Source organism: Dermacentor variabilis, unplaced genomic scaffold, assembly GCF_050947875.1.
Source record: "Dermacentor variabilis isolate Ectoservices unplaced genomic scaffold, ASM5094787v1 scaffold_13, whole genome shotgun sequence".
Classification (NCBI taxonomy): domain Eukaryota; kingdom Metazoa; phylum Arthropoda; class Arachnida; order Ixodida; family Ixodidae; genus Dermacentor; species Dermacentor variabilis.
The window spans coordinates 12336700-12359220 of NW_027460291.1; the positions used below are offsets into that span (position 1 = coordinate 12336700).

General features: G+C 44.6%; 1 protein-coding gene across 6 annotated transcripts in view; it reads left to right on the forward strand.

Moving 5' to 3' along the window:
• The window catches only part of LOC142566744 (transcriptional adapter 1-like), a 132589-nt gene that overhangs the window by 37213 nt on the left and 72855 nt on the right, over positions 1-22521 (forward strand). For 3 of the 6 annotated variants that reach the window (XM_075677624.1, XM_075677619.1, XM_075677621.1), the window contains exons 4-5: positions 13696-13755; positions 14940-15025. In XM_075677624.1, the coding sequence (XP_075533739.1) occupies positions 13696-13755; positions 14940-15025 (146 nt within the window). Of the gene's footprint in view, positions 1-3716; positions 3858-8645; positions 8732-8960; positions 9046-13695; positions 13756-14939; positions 15026-22521 lie in introns of those variants that run through there. The other 3 variants (XM_075677623.1, XM_075677622.1, XM_075677620.1) reach the window with 3 other exon arrangements.

A 22521-nucleotide genomic window follows, 5' to 3' on the forward strand; every position in this document is an offset into this window, starting at 1 on the left:
GCGAGATTGTAGATTGTTGTTTTAAACGCGTGTTCAGTTTGTGTTCCCCGCGGCTGGCAATGCGGCGAGACCTTGGCCAATCGCGTGAGGCGAAACTGAACGCAAACTGAACGCGCGTTTCGAACAACAATCGCCGATCGCAGCAGTGCACTGCGTAATGTGCACCTTGGTGAAAAAAAATGCAACAAAACCAAAGAATCCACGTCCCACCGACATGGAATTGTTTGTGGCGCTTGAGATGGCGGTTGCAGCATAGGGAGTGTCAGGCATTGGGCCATGATTGAGCGATCGTCTGGGAATACGCATCCCTTGCTTCAAGAATGCTGGTTTTGGTGCCACCTGACAGGCACTGCTTGTGGATTCGGCGCCGGATGTAGATTTGCACGAAAGGGCCATTATCTTGATCATTTGCCTTCGGGTGCACGAGATACAATCACTTTTGCGCACGGCACTGGACGCATTGGCCTATGGGCAACAGCGTGCGCTGGAGGAATGCTGCTGCATGCGCTGTTGCTCTGCATCCGGTGCCGAGTTGCACAAAATCTCGCAAGAGTGATCGCATTTCCAAAAGTAATTGACCGAGAAATACTGTGCTACGGCAGTACTGCCACTGCTGGCCGACGCATGCCGCGCACTTTGTACTGTCGGCAATGCGGTTCTATATCCTATATCCGCTGTTGCTCTGCATCCGGTGCCGAGTTGCACAAAATCTCGCAAAAGTGATCGCATTTCCAAAAGTAATTGACCGAGAAATACTGTGCTACGGCAGTACTGCCACTGCTGGCCGACGCATTCCGCGCACTTTGTACTGTCGGCAATGCGGTTCTATATCCTCGGGCAATGCTTGCAAAGTAGGCTAACGGAATTTTGACAGTAAATTTTTTTTATGCATTACCTATCTGTGCTGTCTCTTTTCGCAACAACGAAATTCGCACGAAAGCGAATTTTTCGCGTTCCCCGCCGATTTCGTTATTGCAAGGTTTAACTGTATACTGAACATTGGGGCCGAAAATCGTGTTTTCTGGGAACGTGTGAACTGGTAAAAATTAGTGTAACTCTATTGAGTCATTTTTTGTGTTCTCGATTGCGAATGTTGGCACCGGGAAAACCTACATAACGAATGTATCAATGAGGTTCTAGTGTATGACAAAATTTCGATATAGTAATGTAAAATGCCAATTTTACCAACTTTGTTATATCTGAGCTTAGCTATAGTGTTTTGGAAACGTTGTTATAGTAAAGAATTTCTAAATGGGGGTTGCTGCACTGCACCCTTGAAAAATTTTGACAGGGCCGTGAAATTCCTTGAATGTTGATACTTGCGAAAAACCAGTGAAAAATTTAGGTGCAAACACGAGGAAAAGAAAAGACCACACGTAATCATGGGGTGTCTAAATTCAGTGTCCTTTAATTTATTGTGTCTGTCTCACGCTCCAGACCACGATTTACCCCTTCTCCGCCCAAGCCTTCGCCCAGTTTCCGACCGCCATTCTTCTTCTCCTCCTCGTCGCTCGCTCTCCCCGATGCTTCGACGTCCCTCTACCGCTGACACGGAAAACTAAGTGGCGCAGTTCCCGAGGCAAGAACTGCGTCATCGTCACAACGCTCAAGCCGCACCTCCACCAATTATGGTAAAGAAGTCCAACACGGCTGTGGACGGCACGATGGACGCGGACAAGAAGACGCAACAGCGTAGGCTTAGCCAGTCACACCAGGAACAGCGTCTAGCCCGAGCCCCACTTCAGTAGCATTGGCGATCCGGCTGCGGAGCTCTGCACGGCGCACTTCTTCTTCCTTACATGTCTGACACCTGCACGAACTCCGATTAATCTAATAAGCACATGGCATTCTAAAAAAGAAAGCAGCATGTGTTTGATGCCACCTGACAAAGATAAAACCTTCACAGAATGTAAATTTATTCACGCACTCATTTCTCACCATCACTGTTTTTTGTCTATTAAAGAAAAGACGTCTTAATTCCACGTAGTTCATTGCATGTGATAATGTGTGTGCATTTCCCCAGCGACTTAGTAACAATCGCTTGTGGGATGGTGGCCCACACCTTAACAACATGAACCTGTGATACAGGTGTGCCTCCGACAAAAAAACACAGTGTGGCTTTGCTGCTGCTTAAATTTTTGAATAAGCTCTTGTAATTAAAACAGACTTGTACACGTTGCAGAAAAAAAGTAAGTGATTAGAATTACAATGACTTAACTCAAAAGTAATCGATTACTTCTGTGTTACTTTTCTCCAAACATTTAATAACATTGCACAGATACTGTAAACGGAATGAGCTGGCCTGGCGCATTCATTACATTCTCTGCAGCTGTTCGTACATTGCTTGTCTTTCCTAACAATTCGTTAACATCAGCAGCGGCACTGAAGACTCGCTCGATGTGCGCTCTGGAAAGTAGGGCGTTGTTGCAACATAAGGAAATCTTGCGCACAAGATTGTCATCACTCAGCATCTGGGTCATCTTCATTGTTGCTTAGACTTGAGGTCTGCTCCTGGTTGGGTCAATGTAAAAGTCATCCGCAGGTGATACCTCGGCATTCCTGTCCTAAGTGGTCATCGCTATCAAGATATACCATAATGTGCGGGCCCACTTTGCTTCGCATTTTTTTTTTGCGTTATGCAGAGCCACAACTCTCAAATCCAGGAAAAATAACTTGGGAAAGCGCAGCAAGTTGAAAACTGTTGAATATGATGTTTTACAATGCAATGCAGAATTTGACATATGAGCTTGCACAATTATGCAAGCAATTGTAAATTTAGGCAATTAATTTTGACAAATTAGCTAATCAGCAATAACAGGAAAATTTACCAGTGCGGGCATGGCGACTGCTAACGAAACACTGTGGGTTCCATTGTTGTATCTCATCGCCCCCCTTTTTTTGGACAGCTTGGCCCACATTAGCTGTGGGACACACGGTATACATGTCTTTTTTAAGGGACACTAAGGAAATATTAAATCAAGCTAAAGGGATAGATTAATGCTCGAGAATGTCTAAGGCATCAAATATTATTGAGAACAGAGCTTTAGTAATCAAGATATTGAGATAAATGCGGGACACAATTTGAGACTCAACCATGACATTAAAGTACTAGCCCGATGATGTAGTGAGTCCTGATTATAATTCTGTCACTAGTACTCAACTACTCATAATAAGAAGACCGTTGCATTCCATTATAAGAGAGAAGAAAATTCTACTTGTCTACTTATGTTCGATTCTGGCAAAAAATAACTTTTCTACGTTATCTTTGATGAGGCAGGCAGTTGGAAGGTTTCGTTTTTCACATGACTCTGTGTAGCCTGCGCTTTTGCGTTTCAGTAGTTTCGATATTGTGCAGGGTTGCGTTTCCTTTGGTAGCCCACGAAACTTGCACAAACTGCAAGCAGCAGAGAACAAGGCCCATTGTGACGAGCGTTAAAGATCATGTTTATGATTTGGCATGAGTTTCCCCTTCTCTGGAATAAAAGCAACGACGATAACTGTGGAAGTTACTTCGTGAATGCGACTAACTGCCTGAGGCTCTCCTGGGCAGCGTAGTGGCTGCACACGCAGGAGCGTCAAAGGAACGATGCCCACTCCTCGGTGTTCACTTTGAAACTGAACGTTTGTTTTGCAAAAGGCAGATTCTGGAGAAGAGAAAAGGAAACACAAAATCCAAAATCTTTATGGCTGCACCGGCACTTTTGTCCGTCTCGTAGGCACTGGAAATTCACTCTCAACAGTCTGTTCACCGAAAACATGGCAGCACGGACCAGCTTGCGGGTCATGGAGGAATGAAAACTGAGGAGAAGCCCTACCCCGTCCGCGTGCTAGGAGAAAAGTGTGGAGGAAACGACCTAGTAGGTTCTCCTTTTTTTGCTGTTTTTCTATTTCTTTTGCTGTAGCGGCCGTGCTTTCGGGCCACAATGGCGGCTTTGTTATGGTTTGGTGTGCTCACACGTGTTGCTCCATAGATTTCGTAACCGTGGCAAAGGCGCGTGTGGACAGGTTTGTGTTAGTCTTCGTGTTGTGTTGCGCTGTGTTATGTAGACCATGCTCTCCCGGATGTTGCTGTGGCCAGGTGGGACAGGAGGAACTAAAGCTCGTGAAATGAACGCGCATGGAACGCTGTACGCAATGTACCGCGCCACGGCAATGGCAACGGACGAAGGAATATCCATGGGAAATTTTGCCCTCTTCGGCGGAATCATGCTAACATGCCATTGCAGGTTGAAAGCGATGCGTTTCCGAATCTGTACAACGAACGCCTTGCAGGTCAGTGATTCCTCCTTTTGACAGCGCATGGTGCATTTGCGGCACGTAGAACATACGTTCTGCAAAAATGCATAGTCCTGGTTTAAGAATGTTCGTGTTCAGTAACAATTTGCTTTTGCGCATATTAAAACACATGTTGCTTAACTGTTGCTTGTTTCTCGCAGTACTCGCGACAGCATGAAATCTTTTAAGCAGAGTGCGTTTGAGGTTCATGCGCACCTGCACACGTGTACACAATAGACATGTTGATAGGGCGTTACGCAGAATATGTGCATTTTGCCGCCCTTGGCACCGTGTGCCAGGCAGTCGACGCTTCATCGGGGAAGATTGGAAAGAAGCAGCTGTTTTGACTTGTTAAGGAATGAATCCCCCTACCACAGGCATATCTTATCTGTGTGCGTGAGAAGCACAGGGAAGTGAACGTTAGCGGATGCGTTGCAAAAGTGAGCAAGGCTCCACAGAACGTATGCCTACGAACACATCATAACGGCTGTTCGATGGTGGCACATAAGCCAGTTCTATGTACGTACTGTTCTGCACTGTGTGCTGGCTATTGCAAAACTTTGGTTCATAAACGTTCACTTACCATGGGAAGAAGGCACCTCAGCCTGCAGTCAATGAATCTAAACGTGGAGTCAGAAATGACAGTCTGCCTCCTCGCCGGCGCGCTGTCGTAGTGATGCGCGGCCGCCCGAAGTTTCTTCAATAAAGTACTATGATTCCTCAAGCGACAGCGAGAATATGTGTTTGTGCTCATAAACTCCAAATGGATCGCAAATGGGTCGGTGTGTCATACGTCTCCAGGCGTTCTTGCAGTGCAGTGAGAATGCGTACATTTTTTTCGTATCGCCAGCCGTCTAGCTTGCAAGTCCGTCTGTGAGCCCCAGGAAGCCCTAGCAGAGAAAAGCAAGTAGAAGGGAGCGATAAAGGTGATCGTTTTTAAAAACAGAACTGGGAAGCGGCCAGTACCTGCAGTTGACGAGAACAGTTGATTGGGGCTGATAAAGCACATTTATTTTCAATAAAAGCCGGTAAAAGCGGCCGATTCGACCTCACGGCCCAATTTAGAAAGTTCATTATGAACGTCTTTCAACATGACTTCGGCAAGGGTAATGCAATGAGACATCGCAGTTACATCCTTTTGTTTAGTATTGCTGCGGAGCGCGTGCATCCGAGCAGCCCGGTTGCGCGCAGCTCTGTGTGGTTTCGCGAAAAATGTTAACAAGAGAGGAGAGCTGGCCCGATACGATGGCGGAGCAACGCCAACTTCCGGCTTCACTTAACTTCACAAAGAGTGACGTCAGGGCCCCTCCTCAGTTTTCCTTCCTCCATGTTGTGGGTCAAGGCGCTGGCCGGGACGCCGGACCATCGAGGTTCTCCTCGTCTATCCGCCGGCTCTGTCTCTTGTGCGTCGTCAGACCCCCAACCATAGGTGCAACGGGCAGCAGTCGCTTGCAATTCTCATTGCTTGCAATTCTCAGCAGCCTCCCCAGCAATGAGCACTGGCTCATTCCACTTCTAGTTCAAGCAGGTAGAGCGTCTGGGCCAGTTGTCTCAGCAGCTTTGTCTGGTAGAAAAATCCTGCATGCTCGAACTCAGTTGTCCCTTCCAGAAAAGGTTTCGACAACCCAGCTTAGCTGCCACATATGTCGCAGAACCTCCAGAATGGAATCCAGCCCATGTCTCAAGCGTTCCTCAAGGACATCAACCCTACGAATTTTGCAGGCTGTGCCACAAATGCACTGGGCATTCGCTGCTCTTCAATGAACCTCACGCCAACTTATGTCACTGAGTGTGTGCCACTGAGTGTGCTGCAAATGAGGGAACAGTTCTTGGCATTTGCAGGCACTGGCGTGTGGCCTTCTCGACAGTGCCACTAGGTTGCACAGCGTGTCCAGAAAGCAGCGTGAAAATGGAGCCCAGTTGTGGCACGATGCATTTCTCGGTGTTTCCATGCACCGGCGCACCATGCATTTCAGAGGCCTCGCGCAGGCTTCCTGGTGGTGATGCTAGTGATGTTGAGTGTTACCTGATACATAACTCATTTTGAGAGTGGCAATATGCTACCTCATAACTGCGAGTCGGCCTAGTTGGAACATATTCATATTTATACTTTTTGTGCGCAAACAAACAGGGACGAAGAATAGGGGCAACACAAGGACGAGCGCTGCTATATGCTACGTCGCTATGTTGATTAAATGCTAAATGCATTGCCTTCTACAGTCATCGTGAGATGGATTCTGCTGAATCTTTGTTTTTAACTGAAGAGCAGCCCGTACCTAAGTGATCCAAGCTGGCATGAAATATGGGAAAGCGGCACATACCTAGTGTTACATACTGAGTGACCTAAGGTGGTCACACTCTGAACCTCACTCCCTGAGCCTAGCAGTCTGATGCTCTGCCCAGTGTTGGCATGGGTAGGGAAAAAACGATTCGCAACAGATGTAGCTACCGGAAAGTGTGTGAAGAATCATTGAAAAAGAAAGCAAGAACGCAGGGAAGGGGGACAGAGGCCTGCTGCTTCGCTACACATCTCCGCTCATTCATTACCATGGAAAAGTGACTTTCTATCAGGGGCCTAAGAAAACTATTTTTGTAATCATAGACAATGTTTAGCATAGTATAAAACTAAGGAGTGTGTCCAAATGCATGAGTTGCTAGAAAAATACTTCAGGAGTTCAGGAGACAAAAATTTTTAATACAGGCAATTTTGTGACCACTTGAAAAAATTGAGAAAATTTATGTATTTACAAAAAAAAAATGTCAAAGGACATTCAAAATATATGTTTCACAGATAAGTACATTTTTCTAAAAAATATTATTTTGCACAGTAAGGTTAGTCTTCCATGCCATGTAGGGAAGTATAGAAGAGCTTGTAGCCAGGTTAGTTGGTAATCCTTGTTGGTAACTTGTGTCAGAGCACAAGAGAATACCCAACAAAGGACTCCACAGCAGCGCTCACTACAAACTGTTTACAGCCTGCGGAGTCTTAGCCGTACTCTTGGGACAAAGGAACGACAACACATTAGTGCAAACAATTACAAGGGCATTTATTGCACCTTTCATACACTAATGCCTGCTGGCCAAATTGCTATCCACAGAACATGCTGATGGGCGCACGACAAATCTAGGAAGTGTGACTCACTGCGACTGGATATCGAGCGAATATGTTCGCCCCAGGCTGGACACCAATGCCTGGTTGTTCGTGTGTATGGTCATGCGAATGATGGCACATTGAACGGCGGCACTTCAAACGATCGTGTTCGTACATTTCGGTGTCCTGACCTCGTGAGACGGTCTCGCAGAAGCATAAATCGGTGCGTTCGCGGAACGTCTGTGCCACTTGCCGACCCCGAGTGAAAGAGGAAGAGCCTACTCCCTGTTGTGCCTGATTAACCCCGCCGTGAGGTGAAGTTAGCAGCGCAACACTCAGGCCATCTCTCGTACTACTCTGCAACCACACCGGCCGCTACCGTAAAGCCACGCGGTGAAGCCAGATTACAGGAGACTAGAGCCATGCGGGGAAAACAACATATCAGGAGATGCATGAAAGTCACGCATCCCCACATGCTGTCCTATTGGTACCTACATACGTACACCATCCCCATGCATACCCGATACAGCATCAAAGCCACCTACTGCAGCATGATATATTGTAGCTCAGTGTTTACCATTGGGACTGACACACTGGTTCTTATTCCAATTTATGAAAAATACTTGTAAAGCCAAATGTGCCTTTCTTTTTATGCTTCTGCCAAGAATATGTATACTATCACCAAGTTGTGGCTCATACCCACATGAAATAAACATTTGCAAGAGGATGCGCCAATTTATCTTCCTTTTTCGTTTCTTCGGGCAGCAGTCATGTAAACAACACTCAGCTGATGTGAAACTTCCTTCATAATAATGGAATTGATTAGACGACTCCCCTGGAATTCTCATGCTTCTTGGTGTCCATGCTTTTTGTCGGTGCAAATGTGTGGGCACGACATCCCGAGTTTCTTGAACGCAGGAAAAGCCAGCATCACACAGGCCTGCCTGCCACCTTGAGCATGTGGAAGACCATGTGACTCAATTGAATGCTGCGTCGCACTTGCACCCACTGTAGCTGCTTAGTGGCTACGTCGTTGCGCTGCTTGGCACGAGGTTGTGGTATCGAATCCCGGCCGCATTTCGATGGGGGCGAAATGCAAAAACACCTGTGCATTGGGTGTACGTAGAACCCCAGGTGGGGTCGAAATTAATCCCCCACTATGCGGCGCGCCTCATAACCATCATCCTGGTTTTGGCATGTAAAAGACCACAATTTAATTTAAATTTTTTTGTGTCGCACTTGTCTCCCTTTGTGTTCCACATTTAAATTTTTGGGGAAGTGTCTTGTCAACTGCTGTAAAACCCATGAAGGGAAGCTGGCCGCCAAATGTCAGCATACCTGATTGTCAAGGCCAAGTTGCATCAGGTGAGGACACAATTTGTTCAGCATTGATTCTCCAGGCATAAACACTGTTCAGGCCCAGCAGGACGAGTTGTATTCTGAACAACTGGCCCACATTAGCACTCCTCTGAAACTGTCTTAAACATCGTAAAGATGCCTTGTTCTGCATCTTCAAGTGTACTTGAAAGGATTAAAAGCTGTCATAGTTGAAACCTAAACTTACTGGTGTACAGCTGCTGACATTTCCTTTTAGTTGCTGCCCTCAAGCACTGACCATTTAATGTCGTCCTGCAGCTCGCTGCTGCTGCTCTGATTTCAAAACCTGATGAGCCGTACTGGTGAGCTGCACATGTTTTAGAGAGGAAGCGACAAAAAGGGGAAATTTCTCCAGAGCATGCACGCCTCAGCTTACCAAAAGTTTTCACCTTAGAAGCAAAAGCCAAACTGATTCTGAAAGCACTTTTCCTGGGCCACCTAATGGATAGTATCTAAGAAACTGTACTGGAAATTGGTGATTGAAATCAGCAGTGATATGTTTGCGTGGTAACGAAACAGTTTTTTTTTAGATATATAGTCTAGCCCATTTATAACAATATTCAAGTGCCAAGAAAATTCCATTGTTATAACTGATCATTGTTATAACTGGGTTGCATAAATAAAGCAGCGGGGACAAACGTTCAAACATTTTAATTAGACAGAAATAAGTACAGTCAAACCCATTTATAACATTTGTTTTACCAGTACTCAGATGTATAAATTAGCAGCTGCTCCACTGTGAACTTTTCTCTATGTTCTGTGGCAAAATAAACCGCTTGTTGCAATGTTGCCATGCCACATTATTGGCTATAACAGTTAAATGTGGCTGCTGGGTGTGTTTGCTGAAAAGAAGCACAAAATCCAAGAGCAGAAGAAACATACGTGCCCACACTGGCCTTTGTGCCACAGACCTTTGATGTCCGCGGGAAGGGAGACGAGGCAACGAAGGCGTGCACAACACAAAGGCGGATGTGGCGCACACACCCAGTAGGCAGATGTATTTGTTATAACCAATAAAGTGGTATAGGAGCATTGCAGTAAGTGGTGCACACAAAAGTTGGCAGTGCATTAGCTGCTCATTGTTATATCCAATATATTGTTAAAACCGGTATTGGTATTAGTGGGTTCAACCATGTAGTATGATCCCTGAATGCAGTGTTAAGAAACATTTCTGACTGGGCATGGTTGGAAGCGGTGATTTCTGTGCTGCCCTGGTTCTTCAGCCATAAAATTTAGCTGTTGTGTCCTTGCACTGCTGCTGAATCGACTTGTGCTAGACCGACAGCGATGAAACCTTGTAAGGTTTGGGGCCAGAGCCTGTTATCTGTTTCGTTCAGTGCTATACCAACCAAAGGCTCATACACGTCTCACTCACAGTATCGCACCACATGGGTGCAGCAGTGATAGACCTGGCAAATGGCAAGGCCTGACATCAGCTATAGAGGATGATGTTGGAAGAGACTAATGAAGGACCCAAGAAATGATTGTGCACATTGCCAGACCACACTTTGAGTTGTGTATTTAAGTCACCACAGTGCTAAGCGAGGAAGCCTCGTATGCTATAACTGCAGACTAAGTCTGTGGAAGTCACTAGATTGCCTGCCACCAGTCAGGTTTTGTATTGTTCTTCATTGAATGCGCTTTGCCTGTTTGCTTTATAGAGTGCACTTGCTTTGGTCATTTCTGCGAGAAAACACTAGCGGAGAAAGCAAGAACCTTGATTTATTAACCTGTCCAATGCTCCTTGCTGAATAAGCACTAAAGCAGTCGCATCGGTACCAAAATGGGTTGGATAGCAGGACACTGCCAAGTCGTGACTGCCAGCCTACCCGTATGCTTCAACATAAAAGCATACCTGCCAGCTTGTGCACATTAAAATTCATAAAAGTCATGACCCCACCGGAGGGGGGCCTATATTACGATATTTAATAGGAAGCATTCTTTGCCTCATTCTTGGCACTTTGGGGTAGGTAGGCAGGTTCGGGTCTCGCCTGTTGTGCTTGAGCTCAGAGACACCGCCGCGTTCGGTTCCACTATCACCCCCACTTTACTTTCCTCATAGCACGCTGTGTAGAAATTGTGCGATGTTGTACTCAGTTGATCATCACCCAAATTAATTAAGCTTTTACAGTCCTTCGCTGGAGTACAGACATGGGGCCGTATTCTGTAGCGGTTCATTTTGGAACCGGTTCCTTTTGGCTGTTACGTCAGGATTACGTCACTCGGAGAAAGAGTGGAACGGGGCGGCGTGAGGGGAACCAATCAACGAGCGGCGGTCTGCCGGAAGATCACGTCATCATTTTTGTTTGTACTTGGGGGACGGTATAGCAATTGAAGGATGTTGCTAGTTTGATAAAAAAACATTGGTTTGTATAGAACACTTGCAAATATATTTTCAGTAATAAATGTGAGCTTGCGGCGCAGACGGCTACTGGGAGTTGTAATTTTATTTGTGTTGTTATATTATTTAGTCGCTAGGTGGTGTGCCATACGTTATGCAAACAACTTGCCTCGCTTTGTTTACGTTTTGGACTTGTTCGCGCACCGAAACCGAAACGATGTCGTCGCACAAGGACAGGCGGCGGGGTCCTGATGTTTCAGCGAGGCAGCGCGAAATACTCGTTTCATTTGTCGAGGAGCACCCCTACCTAGCAAAGGCGTCATGTGTGTTGGGCCAGCACAGCTGACGGCGGCTTTCTGTTGCGCCGTGGATGGGAATCTAACCCATCCTTTTTCTTTGCCCACAACCGTAATGGCCTTGGCGACGGCTGTAATGATCCGGTTGACCGAAGGCTGCGACAGTGCAATCGCTTCTTCATTCCCGACGCACTGTTGAAAGCTCCCGGTGGCAAAAAAACGCAGCACGCACAGCACTTTCATCGTAGTGTCGACACCACGAAATCTTTGAGGTCAGAGATGTTCTTCCAGCTCATCACAAAGACGTCGCACTATGTCTTTGGAGAGCCTAAAATGCCTTCGAAACTCTTCTTCGGCCATGCCGAACGCGTCGCGTCGTTGCCTCTCGTCGCGTCGTTGTCTTTCGGCGCTCGCCAGCAGCACAACCTAGCACAACCAAAGGAGCCGCCATTGCCGTCTCTGTCTCGTCTCGTCTAGGTGCCGGCTCGTCAGCTGGCGCGAGACTAGCCGGCAGCCACGGCTGCCCTAGCAACCCTCGACATCATGCTCGCCACCGCGCGCGACCCTCGAGCGAACCACTTCTCCGCGGTTCCTCTCGTAGCAGGGGACCGGTTCCTTTCCAGATAATTGGCAACCTGTGTGAGGTCATCAAAATTTGTCGTCCCGCCCACCAGGGATGACGACAACGAAGCGCCGACCAATGGCAACAGCCAAAAGGAACCGGTTCCAAAACGAACCGCTACAGAATACGGCCCATGGTCATCTTATGTTTTGACACCACAGCATGTAGTTTCTGATTATGTCGCAATCTGTGTTTCTCTCGTTTACGCTCGTCCATTACCTATGTAAAAACCGACACTTGCCATGTAAGCTTTTGTCGAATGACCGGCGTGGAAATCGTGCTAGATAGCCAGACACTGCTAGATAAGAATTCAAAGAATGCTAGATAGCCATATACCTGTGAACTGCTTCGCATAACGTCGATTCCCACATAGCATGGGATCTGCGCAATTCTTTTTTCTTCCCAGAGTGCACACAACTTGTGTGGGGTACATGCTGTGCGAACAGCACTAACTAACACACCAGAGCCATGGGAGCATGTGCGAGCTGCATGCCCGTGGGTGGCCACCAGGTGCATGGACTGCGCCGTTCCCATAATTATTAAAGGGACACAAATATTAGGCCAACGTGGAAGCACCATTCGAGAAACTTCGCAGTGCTTGTTTCCTGCCCAGAAAAGACTTGGTTTAAGAGAGAGTGGCATCTGAAGCATGCCTTTAGTGCAATTGCCCGGCCCCCATAGCATGGTGTTGCATAGGCCATCACTGACCTTTACTGCCATTGGTGAGCAAAACGGTGCATGACAAATGCAGTAAAATTTTTTGCAGAAAATGCAAAACGTGTGGCCATGCAAAAACCGAGCCAATTTGAGCCAATTTGAGCAAACCGAGCCATGAGCCAATTTGCCACGGCAGCTGCTCTCAGTCAAGTGGCATGGACCGTTTGGGCATCCCATGGCATCACATGAACGTGGCATTCTCTGCTACTTGCAGTTTGTGTGAGTTTCACGAGCCAACAAAAACAGCGCAGCCCTACGTGATAACGAAACTACTGAAATGCGAAAGTGCGGGCGGTGCAGAGTTGAGCAACAACAAAACCTCTCGACTACCCGCATCATTGTCAGGGGTAAAGTCAATGAGTTCTTTTTTCTACAAATTGAATAGAGCAGGACAAGCAGCATTTTCTTCCATCTTGCAATGCAATGTAATAATCTTTTCATTATGAATGGTTGAGTTCTTGCAACGGAATTATAATGAGGAGTGCTACGTCAACGGCTAGTATCTGAATGTCACGGAGGAGGAGTCTGTGTTCTGCCCCAGTTTCTCGATTACTAAAGCTCCATTTACAATAGCCTTAGATGATTTTAGCTTGACTTAATATTTGGCTTAAGTGCCCCTTGGGACACAGCACACAAACAGCAGCAACAATCTTCAAGACAAGTAGCAGCCTGTTTTGAGGTAATCAGGGGCCTGCTATAGGAGCTTGTCTTCAATATCCCTCGGGTGTTCTTTCACCATTAAATTTCGAAAAATACCTTTGGAGACTGGCGAGTGGGACTTTATTGTCAACACAATTAAAAAAAAAATTTGATGCAACATTTGTAAAACCATAGCCCAAATTCATAAAGGTTACAAAAAATTCAGGATATGAGATACAGTCAAGCTTTGTTACTTGCTTGCTTATATCTGTTGCATTGAGCTGCACAAAGGCCAATGCATGGCGCAGTGCACAAGTGAGGTTGTGTGTCTGCGCAGTGCACGCCCACAATGAGTTCCTGCTGGCCTTCTTCAACAAGTGCCAAGCCCCATGTGCAGGTGAGGCTTTCTGAAGGAAGTTGCCCGTTTTGCATGTCATTATAGGTGCTGCAGTGTGTCGAGCTCTTGGTTTCTTTGTAATTATTATTGGTGAACAGTTAAGCAGTGTTCATGGTAACGCACTACTGCCACACTCGTTGCCAAATGTATTGCGACGTCCACATGAAAACAACGATGAAGCAACTAGGTCCACCAAGGGGCTCTTATTCATGCTGCACATCAGCTTCTGTGCGTGGCAACACTGGTGCCTCTTGCTTCATGGCCCACTAACGATGATGTGGCACTATGTACTAAATTGTAACAGGTAACATTCATAAATTAAAATTACTAGCTGTTTTCATTCCTAGTTCGTGTTCATTGCAGTACCCTGGAATGCATGAAGCACTTCAACTAAAATCTCATGGCAAATAAGCAAAATGTATGGCTGCTCTTGATGGCCATTCTCTTTGCTTGCATGCGTGCTCTTAAATGTAGGCAGTGGACCTTACTAAAGAAATGTACCCGTATCAAGATCATACACTTGCATGCGCATAAGCTGAAGCATGCAATGCATGCACACACTCCAACCTTTCCAGAAAGTAAATATAGCCGTTGCATCCAGCGCATCCGTCAAGCGCTTGTTCAACGTGGGCACAGACATATTAAATAAGAAGCAAGGCAAGCTGTCTGATGCCAGCTTTAAAATTCAACTATCGCTCAAGTTCAACAGCAAATTGTAATTGTTAAAAAGTTGTCCGTCTAGAGCTTTGTTTTCAGAAATAAGTTTTGTTTTATTTGATGTGCAACTGCAAAACTGCATTTTGTAGTTAGTCCTGAGAAAGTGAGACTGACTGTGAAGCACCTTCACACAAGCACTCACAATTTTCCTGGCAAATATGCAGGTTTAAAATAAAAACAAGCTTCTGTTGGCGTGCAGGTATGTACGCCCAGACAGAAGCAGGTCATGATGGAATAAAAAATGTTGCGTAATGTTAAAGAAAGAACACCTCTGTGTGTGCTATCTTATTAGAGGATGAACCATTATGAGAGAGAAAACAGTGCTGGCCAGATGTGCGTTCTGTCTGGGAGCAATGGCAGTCTGAAGGCGTCCAACATGCGCCAAACTGGATGCACGCTGGGCTGAGTCCTGAGTGACACAGTTGAGTGAAAATGGGCTTCTTGTTCCCCCTCTCTCGCACCACAAGGCCGTGAGTCAAGCTCCTCCACGCACGTCCGGGACAAGCTCAAGAAGCTCAAGAGCAAGGTGAAGCCTGTGCGGGTCACTTTTGAGGTGAGCTCGCTGTGTCCAAAGGGTGCAAGAAGTTGATTGCTTTCTGCACAAATGCACAAGTTGATTCCCCAAAGGACATTAAAGAGCACAATTACCATTTCACCTGTATTCACCAGTAAATCAGATCAGCAACAATAATATTAAGTATGAAGGAATCAGTTACACCAGTTTGGAGAAATTATACAAAATAAAATTAAATACAAGGTGAAGCAAGTACAGCCACAAAAAGGCAAGAAAAATCTAAATTTTAGCAAGGTTAGAGAAAAAACATACATAGCACCTGCCATGCCCTAAACAACCAGGTGTTTGTGCTCAGTCAACAGGAGGTTTCACCCTTTACCATGCATGGAAAAAGGGAAAACTTTTAAAGGAGGACGATGCCTTGTCATTCTCAGTATGAGGGGTGAAATGTAATTATCAAGATTTAAAGACAGTTTCCTATGCTTGAGTTAAAAAGAGTCCGATTTTTTTTTTTATGCAGCTGCAAAGTTTGGATACTGTGTTGCCTCATTAAGCAGGTCCGGGAGTCAGCCTGTCGACACTTAGAATAAATAAACTGGATGGATTTCTGTTGGATCCTTTCTAGTGCATCGGTATTTACTCTCATATGTGGGTCTCAAAAAATGGCTGCTTATTCAAGTTTAGGTCTAATAATTGATGTATATGCTAAGTGTTTTATTTTGGCTGGTGCATGCTTTATGTCTGAGGAAGCAAAGTTTGCGGAAAACGGTCACGGAAGCGTTTGATATGTGCGCATTCCCTTCAACATTCAACAACAATTCCCTTCGCATTCAACAAGTGGCTGGGATGCAAGTGTGCACTGATTATAGGAAATAGTTTTTTTAGGTATTTTTCATAAAAACAGTCTTCTCAGCATTAAGCACCATGTTCGCACTATTGATGAATCTTATGCAAATTACAATTAAGGAGCACTTGGCCATCGGAATATTCAATTTCATTAAGCAGCACACAGTCATCGGCATATTTGCACTGGCTCAATAACTATGTCGACAATATAATTAATGTCAATCGAGAGCAACGGTCCAAGGACGCTTCCTTGTGGTACGCCTGAATTCACCGCCCTGAACAATGTCCTTCAGTGCTCCATCACTCAGATGCACAGCAATCCAAGCAACTATGAAGCTTGAAAACTAGGTTTGAATGACATACTAGATCATAAAATATTGCATCCACCTGACCCAACTTATCCAGAACCAATGCAAAGCTGTGGAAAACTGACGTCAGCTGGGTGACTGCAAAAAGCACCCTACTATATCCATGCTGGAACGGGGTACTAAGTTGTTATTATTAAAAAAACCTTGTGATGTAGTTTGTGACTGCATGTTCCGGAAGTTAACAGCTTGATAACATCACAGAGATAGGTCAGTAATTTTCCAAATAAGTGGAGTCGCCTTTCTTGAGGACATGAACAATTTTAGCAGCTTCCCAGTCGGTAGGAATGCTACCAGATTCAGTTCAAGTCAGCTTTATTCAACATCTGTCAGATGTTTGGAGCATGGATAAAAAGCCTGGGCTTTACTGGGCCCGTGCACCATAGCATGGCATACAGTGGCATCAATTCCATACAGGAGAAAATCAACACGTAGGAAATACAAAAACAACAACGCAAACAACAGGAAAATATGTGCATGAAGAAAATCTATGAATATACAGAAACATCGTGGGAAATTCACTGAATCAGAAACGAGGAAAAAAAAGTACAGAAAATACGAGTAATGCTTCAACAAAAAATAGAACAATGGAGAGTTATACATATATGTTGCGTAGCTGATTTAAAGAAATCAATTGTATATCCGTGCCATTTTTGGCCAACTCATTTAACAAGGTCGGTGTACTTTAACATTTGCTTACCATGGGCTGTGCGGCATCTATCAACTTTCCATGTTTCGGGATAGCGGGTGTTGTATGCAGTGGAATTTTTTTGCAACCTCGCCAGATTTCAGAAGGTTATTTTTCTTGTTTGTTTCCAGTTTATGTTGTCGAAGTACTAGTCTGAAATTGTATAGAGATTGTACGTTTACAAGCTTAAGCTTGTTAAACATGTCCTGTGTGTGACTTAGGTAAGGAGATCTAAAAACAAGGCGTATTGCACGCTTCTGAAGTGAAAGAAGTTTCTTGATATTTTCTTTAGTTGTTGTTCCCCAAACTAGTGCACCATAGTCTAGCGTAGAAGAAAATAGAGCATTGTACAAAATATTGTTAATAGAAAGAGGGAACGTAAAGCAATGTCGACGCATGAAGCCAATTACTTTGGACAGTTTTTCCGTTAGCTAATTGATGTGAGCATCCCAGGATAAATTATTGGAGAAAATCATGCCAAGGGTTTTAAAACTTTCTACAACTTCTATTTCGAAATCATTTAGCAGTAGTCGTGGGCTTTTGCAGAATTTGTTTCATGGATGAAACAAAATTGCTTTGGTTTTACTAATGTTTAGCTTTAATTCATTATTTGTAGCCCACAAGTGAATGCGATGAAGTGTTTCATTTGCGTGAAAAGATAGGCATGCGACATTCGAGCCGGTAAAAAATAGGCTAGTATCGTCAGTGTATAATATATACTTGGCGATATGATCAACGTTAACAATATCGTTAATGTAAAGAACAAAGAGAAAAGGACCCAAAATGCTTCCCTGTGGAACACCTAAATTAACTGGTTTGACTAAAGAAGAGTGACCATTAATCATGACAAACTGTGACCGATTCTGTAGGTATGATGAAATGAGCAACAGAGTTTTTCCTCGAATGCCATAGTGCTCCAATTTTTTCACAAGTATGTTGTGATTAATATGATTGAATGCTTTTGTGAAATCTAGAAAGATACCAAGGGCCAAACTCAGACTTTCAAACATTTCAACTATTATTTCTTTTTGCATGATCAATGCTAGCTCTGTAGATTTATCTTTACTGAAGCCATACTGCAAGCCAGTTAGCATGTTGTAGCGATCAGTAAATGAAATTAAACGCGTTAAAATTATTTTTTCAAGACCTTTTGAAAAGACTGGTAAAACAGAGATTGGACAGTAGTTTGTAAGATCATTCCTATCACCTTTTTTGTAGATTGTTGTAATATTTGCACGTTGCATTTTACGAGGAAATACCGCACATGAAAGACAATTGTTAATTATATGCTTTAAAAGGACACTAAAGGTTACTATGAAGTCAAGTTAAAGTGATAAAGCAATGCTCTAGAATGTCTAAGGCGTCAATATAATCGCGAACAGAGCTTTAGTAAGCGAGAAATTGAGGTAAATGCATGACACGATTTGAGACCCCCCAGCGACATTCCGGTACTAGCCCTATGACGAAGGCACTCCTCATCATAATTTATGTCACTAGTACTCAACTACTCATATTAAAAAGATAATTTCATTAGGTTATAAGACGGAAAAAATGCTACTTGTCTACTTATGTTCGATTCTAAGAAAAAAAAAAGATTTTGACATTACCCTTCAGTTGTATGGATGGTCGAAAGGTTTCGTTTTCGCTCGACTCCGCGCCGCGCGTGCTTTGGAGTTTCAGTTGTTTCGTTATCGCGTCGTGCTGCGCTGGTTCTGCTGGCTGGCGAAACTTGCATTTGGAACAAGCAGCGAGAATGCCAAGTCCATGTGATGTCTTGGGATGCGCGAACGGTCCGCGGAACTTGGCCAAGGGCAGTTGCAGCAGCGAATCCAACGTTATTTATCACTGTGTGCCAACGAGTGAACCTCTCCGTTCGAAGTGGTTAAGTGCCGTACCTCTGCCACAGCGCGTTGGCTAAGAGCCGAAAAATCGCATAGTGTGCTCGCTGCACTTTCGTCCACAGGATTACGAGTTCAACGCCGACTTACTGTAGTCGTGTGGAATGCCTTTCAAAGCAATGCTTTCCCGTAGCGCTGTTCCGTCGGTCTTGCCTGCATTCTCCGAAGTGCAAGAACAACTGCAGGTTGAAGACCTGGGGCGGTGAGTGCGGCATTCGGTTTTCACGAAGGAAAAGCTACAAATGTGCGAATATGTACAGCCATGACATACAGCTAGTTGCCGTCGTAGTAGTACGCAACGACGCCGGCAGCGCGAACCCTCAGCAGCAGGTCACGTTCATGAGTGCTTAAATCGCTGAAGTCGAGCCCAGCATCGCGAGCCAATGTGTCGCTGTCAGGGTCGTCCATTGCAACGAGCGTCAAAGTTGGCGTCATAAAATAAAGAAACAGCTTATCGTAACGTGCTTTCCCTTTTGCTAGCCACCATAGTTCCGCTTTCGCGCTGCTGTCGGCTCTGTCTTGGCTCTGTTTCTGGCCGCGCGTTTGCGTTTTACGCAGAAAAGCCGTAGCGCCGTCTGCGGGCGTCGTTTTACTCACCGACGGCGCAACGTCACTATGAGACCGTGACGTCACCATTCCTCGATCGGAGGGCGGGCGATTTGAACTGCGCTAGGGGTACGCGGACGCTTTATAACGCATTTTCTCTTAAAGTAAGTCTCTTCTTCGCATAAAACAAGCGTTTCGATGTTTCTGGGATAGTATTTCAGCAGTCCACGTTGACTTATTATTAACCTTTAGTGTCCCTTTAAGCAATGTGCAATCAGGTCAATAACAAATTTTACTGGTTTTATCTGCAGATCCATCATATCTGTGGCTGTGCTGCTTTTTAAACTCATGTACGTTGTAAGAATTTCCGATTCAGATACTGGCCGCGGAAACATTGTGTGCTCACATCGCGGCTGCAGACAGGCTGTCACCTCCAGATGATGATGGGATATTAGAAAGAAAGGAATCATTAAATGCGTTTGCTAGTTCTGCTCCAGAAATTTCCACGTTGTCCTTCAGTATCTTTGAATAGGTTCAGTATTTTTGCATATATTGTGTTTAGTTTGCGCCACATGTCCGCAGAGCGTTGGCTCGAAATTAAGCGGTTATAATGGTACCTGTTTTTAGCAGCACAAAGTTCTTTAGTGACATGATTTCTATGTTTTTTGAAAGCACTAAGCGTATGAGGACATCTAGTTTGAATGAATGTTTTATATAGCTGCTCTCGTTTTCTTATTAGATGCAAAATATCAGTAGTTATCCACAGCTTACGAGCTTTCTTTGGTCGGGTAAACGTTTTTTGTGGAAAGCATGAATTGTAGATAAATGCAAACTTTTCTAAGAACCTGTTGTAGGTGATTTCCGGATTACATTCACTCAAAACATCATCCCAGCTTACCTGGGCGATAGATTCACGAAAAGTGGTTAATGTGACAGGGTTAATTGATCTGTAAGAAATGTATGCTACTGGCGTAGAGTGGTCAATAATTTTAGAAGATTCATGTACAGAAATAAATATTGGAAGATGGTCGCTGAGGCAGTAGTTTATAATACCAGAGTTCAAGCGGTGCAAATCAACATTTGTAATGAAGAGATCAAGAAGAGTTTGTGTTGTTGTTGTCAGCCTCATTGATGAAGTTATTACATTTTGGCTATTGTGTATATCTAAGAGAGACTCAAAGGCAGCTTTATTATGGTTATCTGCAAGTAAATTAATATTAAAATCGCCACCTAAAATTATTTGATATTTATAATAGTTAAATTCCAGGAGTGAATCTAAAAAGCTAAAAAAGGAGGAAACGTTACCGCGAGGCGGGCAATAGCAGACACAGAATAAAAATTTCTGTAATTTGAGAACAAGTGTTTCATAATGAGGAGTAGAACAACAATATTCAGATAGTAATTCGCAATGCACTTCATTTGAGGCTAAAATGAACATGCCTCCACCACGCTCCTGATAGCGGTTTATAAAGGAAGACTTATATCCATGCATTTCAAACACATCCTCTTCGCAAGTAAACCAGATTTCCGTAAACATCACAATATCAAAGATAATTTTAACCTTACTAAAGAAACATTCAACATTGTCGTACTTATTGCGACTGGATCTCAAGTTGAAATGGACACAGTTACAGCATTGCTGAAATTCAGTCCCTTCGCTGCATCAGTTTTGCAGTTTCATTTGTCAACGAAGCCATCACGGACAAGAAAAACAACACTTTTGGTATAGCATTTGCTCAATGAAAACACATATTGACCAGAATGTCCCGGCCACTATTAACGCGCATGAGAGACCACGCAATGTCTGCCAATTCATGAAAAAGGTTATCTGCATTCTCGTCACCAAAATGATAAAGAACATTGAATATTTGACTTCAAAGTGTACTGACCCGCTCATTTCATTGATTGTACCCGGTATCAACAACATGACAGCTTGTGAAACTGTCCTCATGTTTGAATGCATCCACGATAACAGTTGTTGGCAAGCGCCGATTTCATATCTATTAGAGAATGTTTCAACAAAAGTAAATGTAAAAATATTGCGAGGTTTACGTCTTGGTCTGCGTCTTCGTGTTTGATTTAGTACTGCCTGACTGGTTTCAGCAGTTTCTGTTATAACTTTGCTTTTGTTACTAATGTGGCGCCGTAATCCGTTGTCTTCGTATTGCTCCATTTTGAAGTGTACTCGATAAGCATGCAAAGCTTTTCATTGGATCTTTTCCAGATTGTACTCCTGCCTTATGGCAAGTGTCCCTGATCCGTCCGACTTTTTCGCAAGGATCTTCCCACTGTGGCACCATACGTATTTCCACCCATTCTCGCGCTTTTTAGACGAAGCCATTCCGAGGAGACGTTTTAGTGTTGGGCATAAGTGTTCATTCATGTAGACAAGCGACGCTGATTCATTGCCAAAGTCGCTGTTCTTAAGATGCAGTTTTCTTGCCTCTCAAGCAGGGCATCCCGCTTCTGTCGTCGTGTGAACTGTACAATAATGCAGCCTGGCTTTTTTCTAGCACGAACACGGTGACAAGCCTCAATGTCATCTGGTGCAACGCTCACTCCGGAAAGCTGTCCAAGTTTGCAACAACAGCCATTACGTCCTCGTTGGGGCTTTTTGCGATACCTTTAATTTTGATATTTTTGTTCCTCGAATATTGTTCGGAGTGTTGTAAACGAGACTCTGCATCTGCAAGGCGTTTCTTGATTCCATTCAGTTCAGCGCGTAGCATACTATTTTCATCCTTCAGCTCAGTGTTTTCGCCTTGATGGCATCGTAATTCTGTCGAATGTCTTCGAAGACGCCATTCATGTGATCCACACTGCGAACGTCTTCATGAAGTTCTGTTCGCAGTGCTTTCATCTGCGCGTGGAACTCCCTCTCTACAGCCTCACGGACTGTCTTTAGCTCCTGCCGTAGTTCATCTCTTAAATCATTGATTGACTTCTGCATGACTCAAGACAGTATCAGCACACACCAAAACACACTCAAAAGAAAGGTGCGAAGTAAAACCTAAGCAAGGGCAGCAGTGACAGCTACTGAGTAAAAACAAACAAGGACCAAAAATGGCATCCGTGCAGAGAACACCAGCCTGTAAAATAGGCAAATGTAGATGCGTGAGATGCTTTGACCACTACGCTGCCACTGCTGCCAAGGAAATGCACACCCGCTGGATAGCTCCTTTTAGCAGTCCG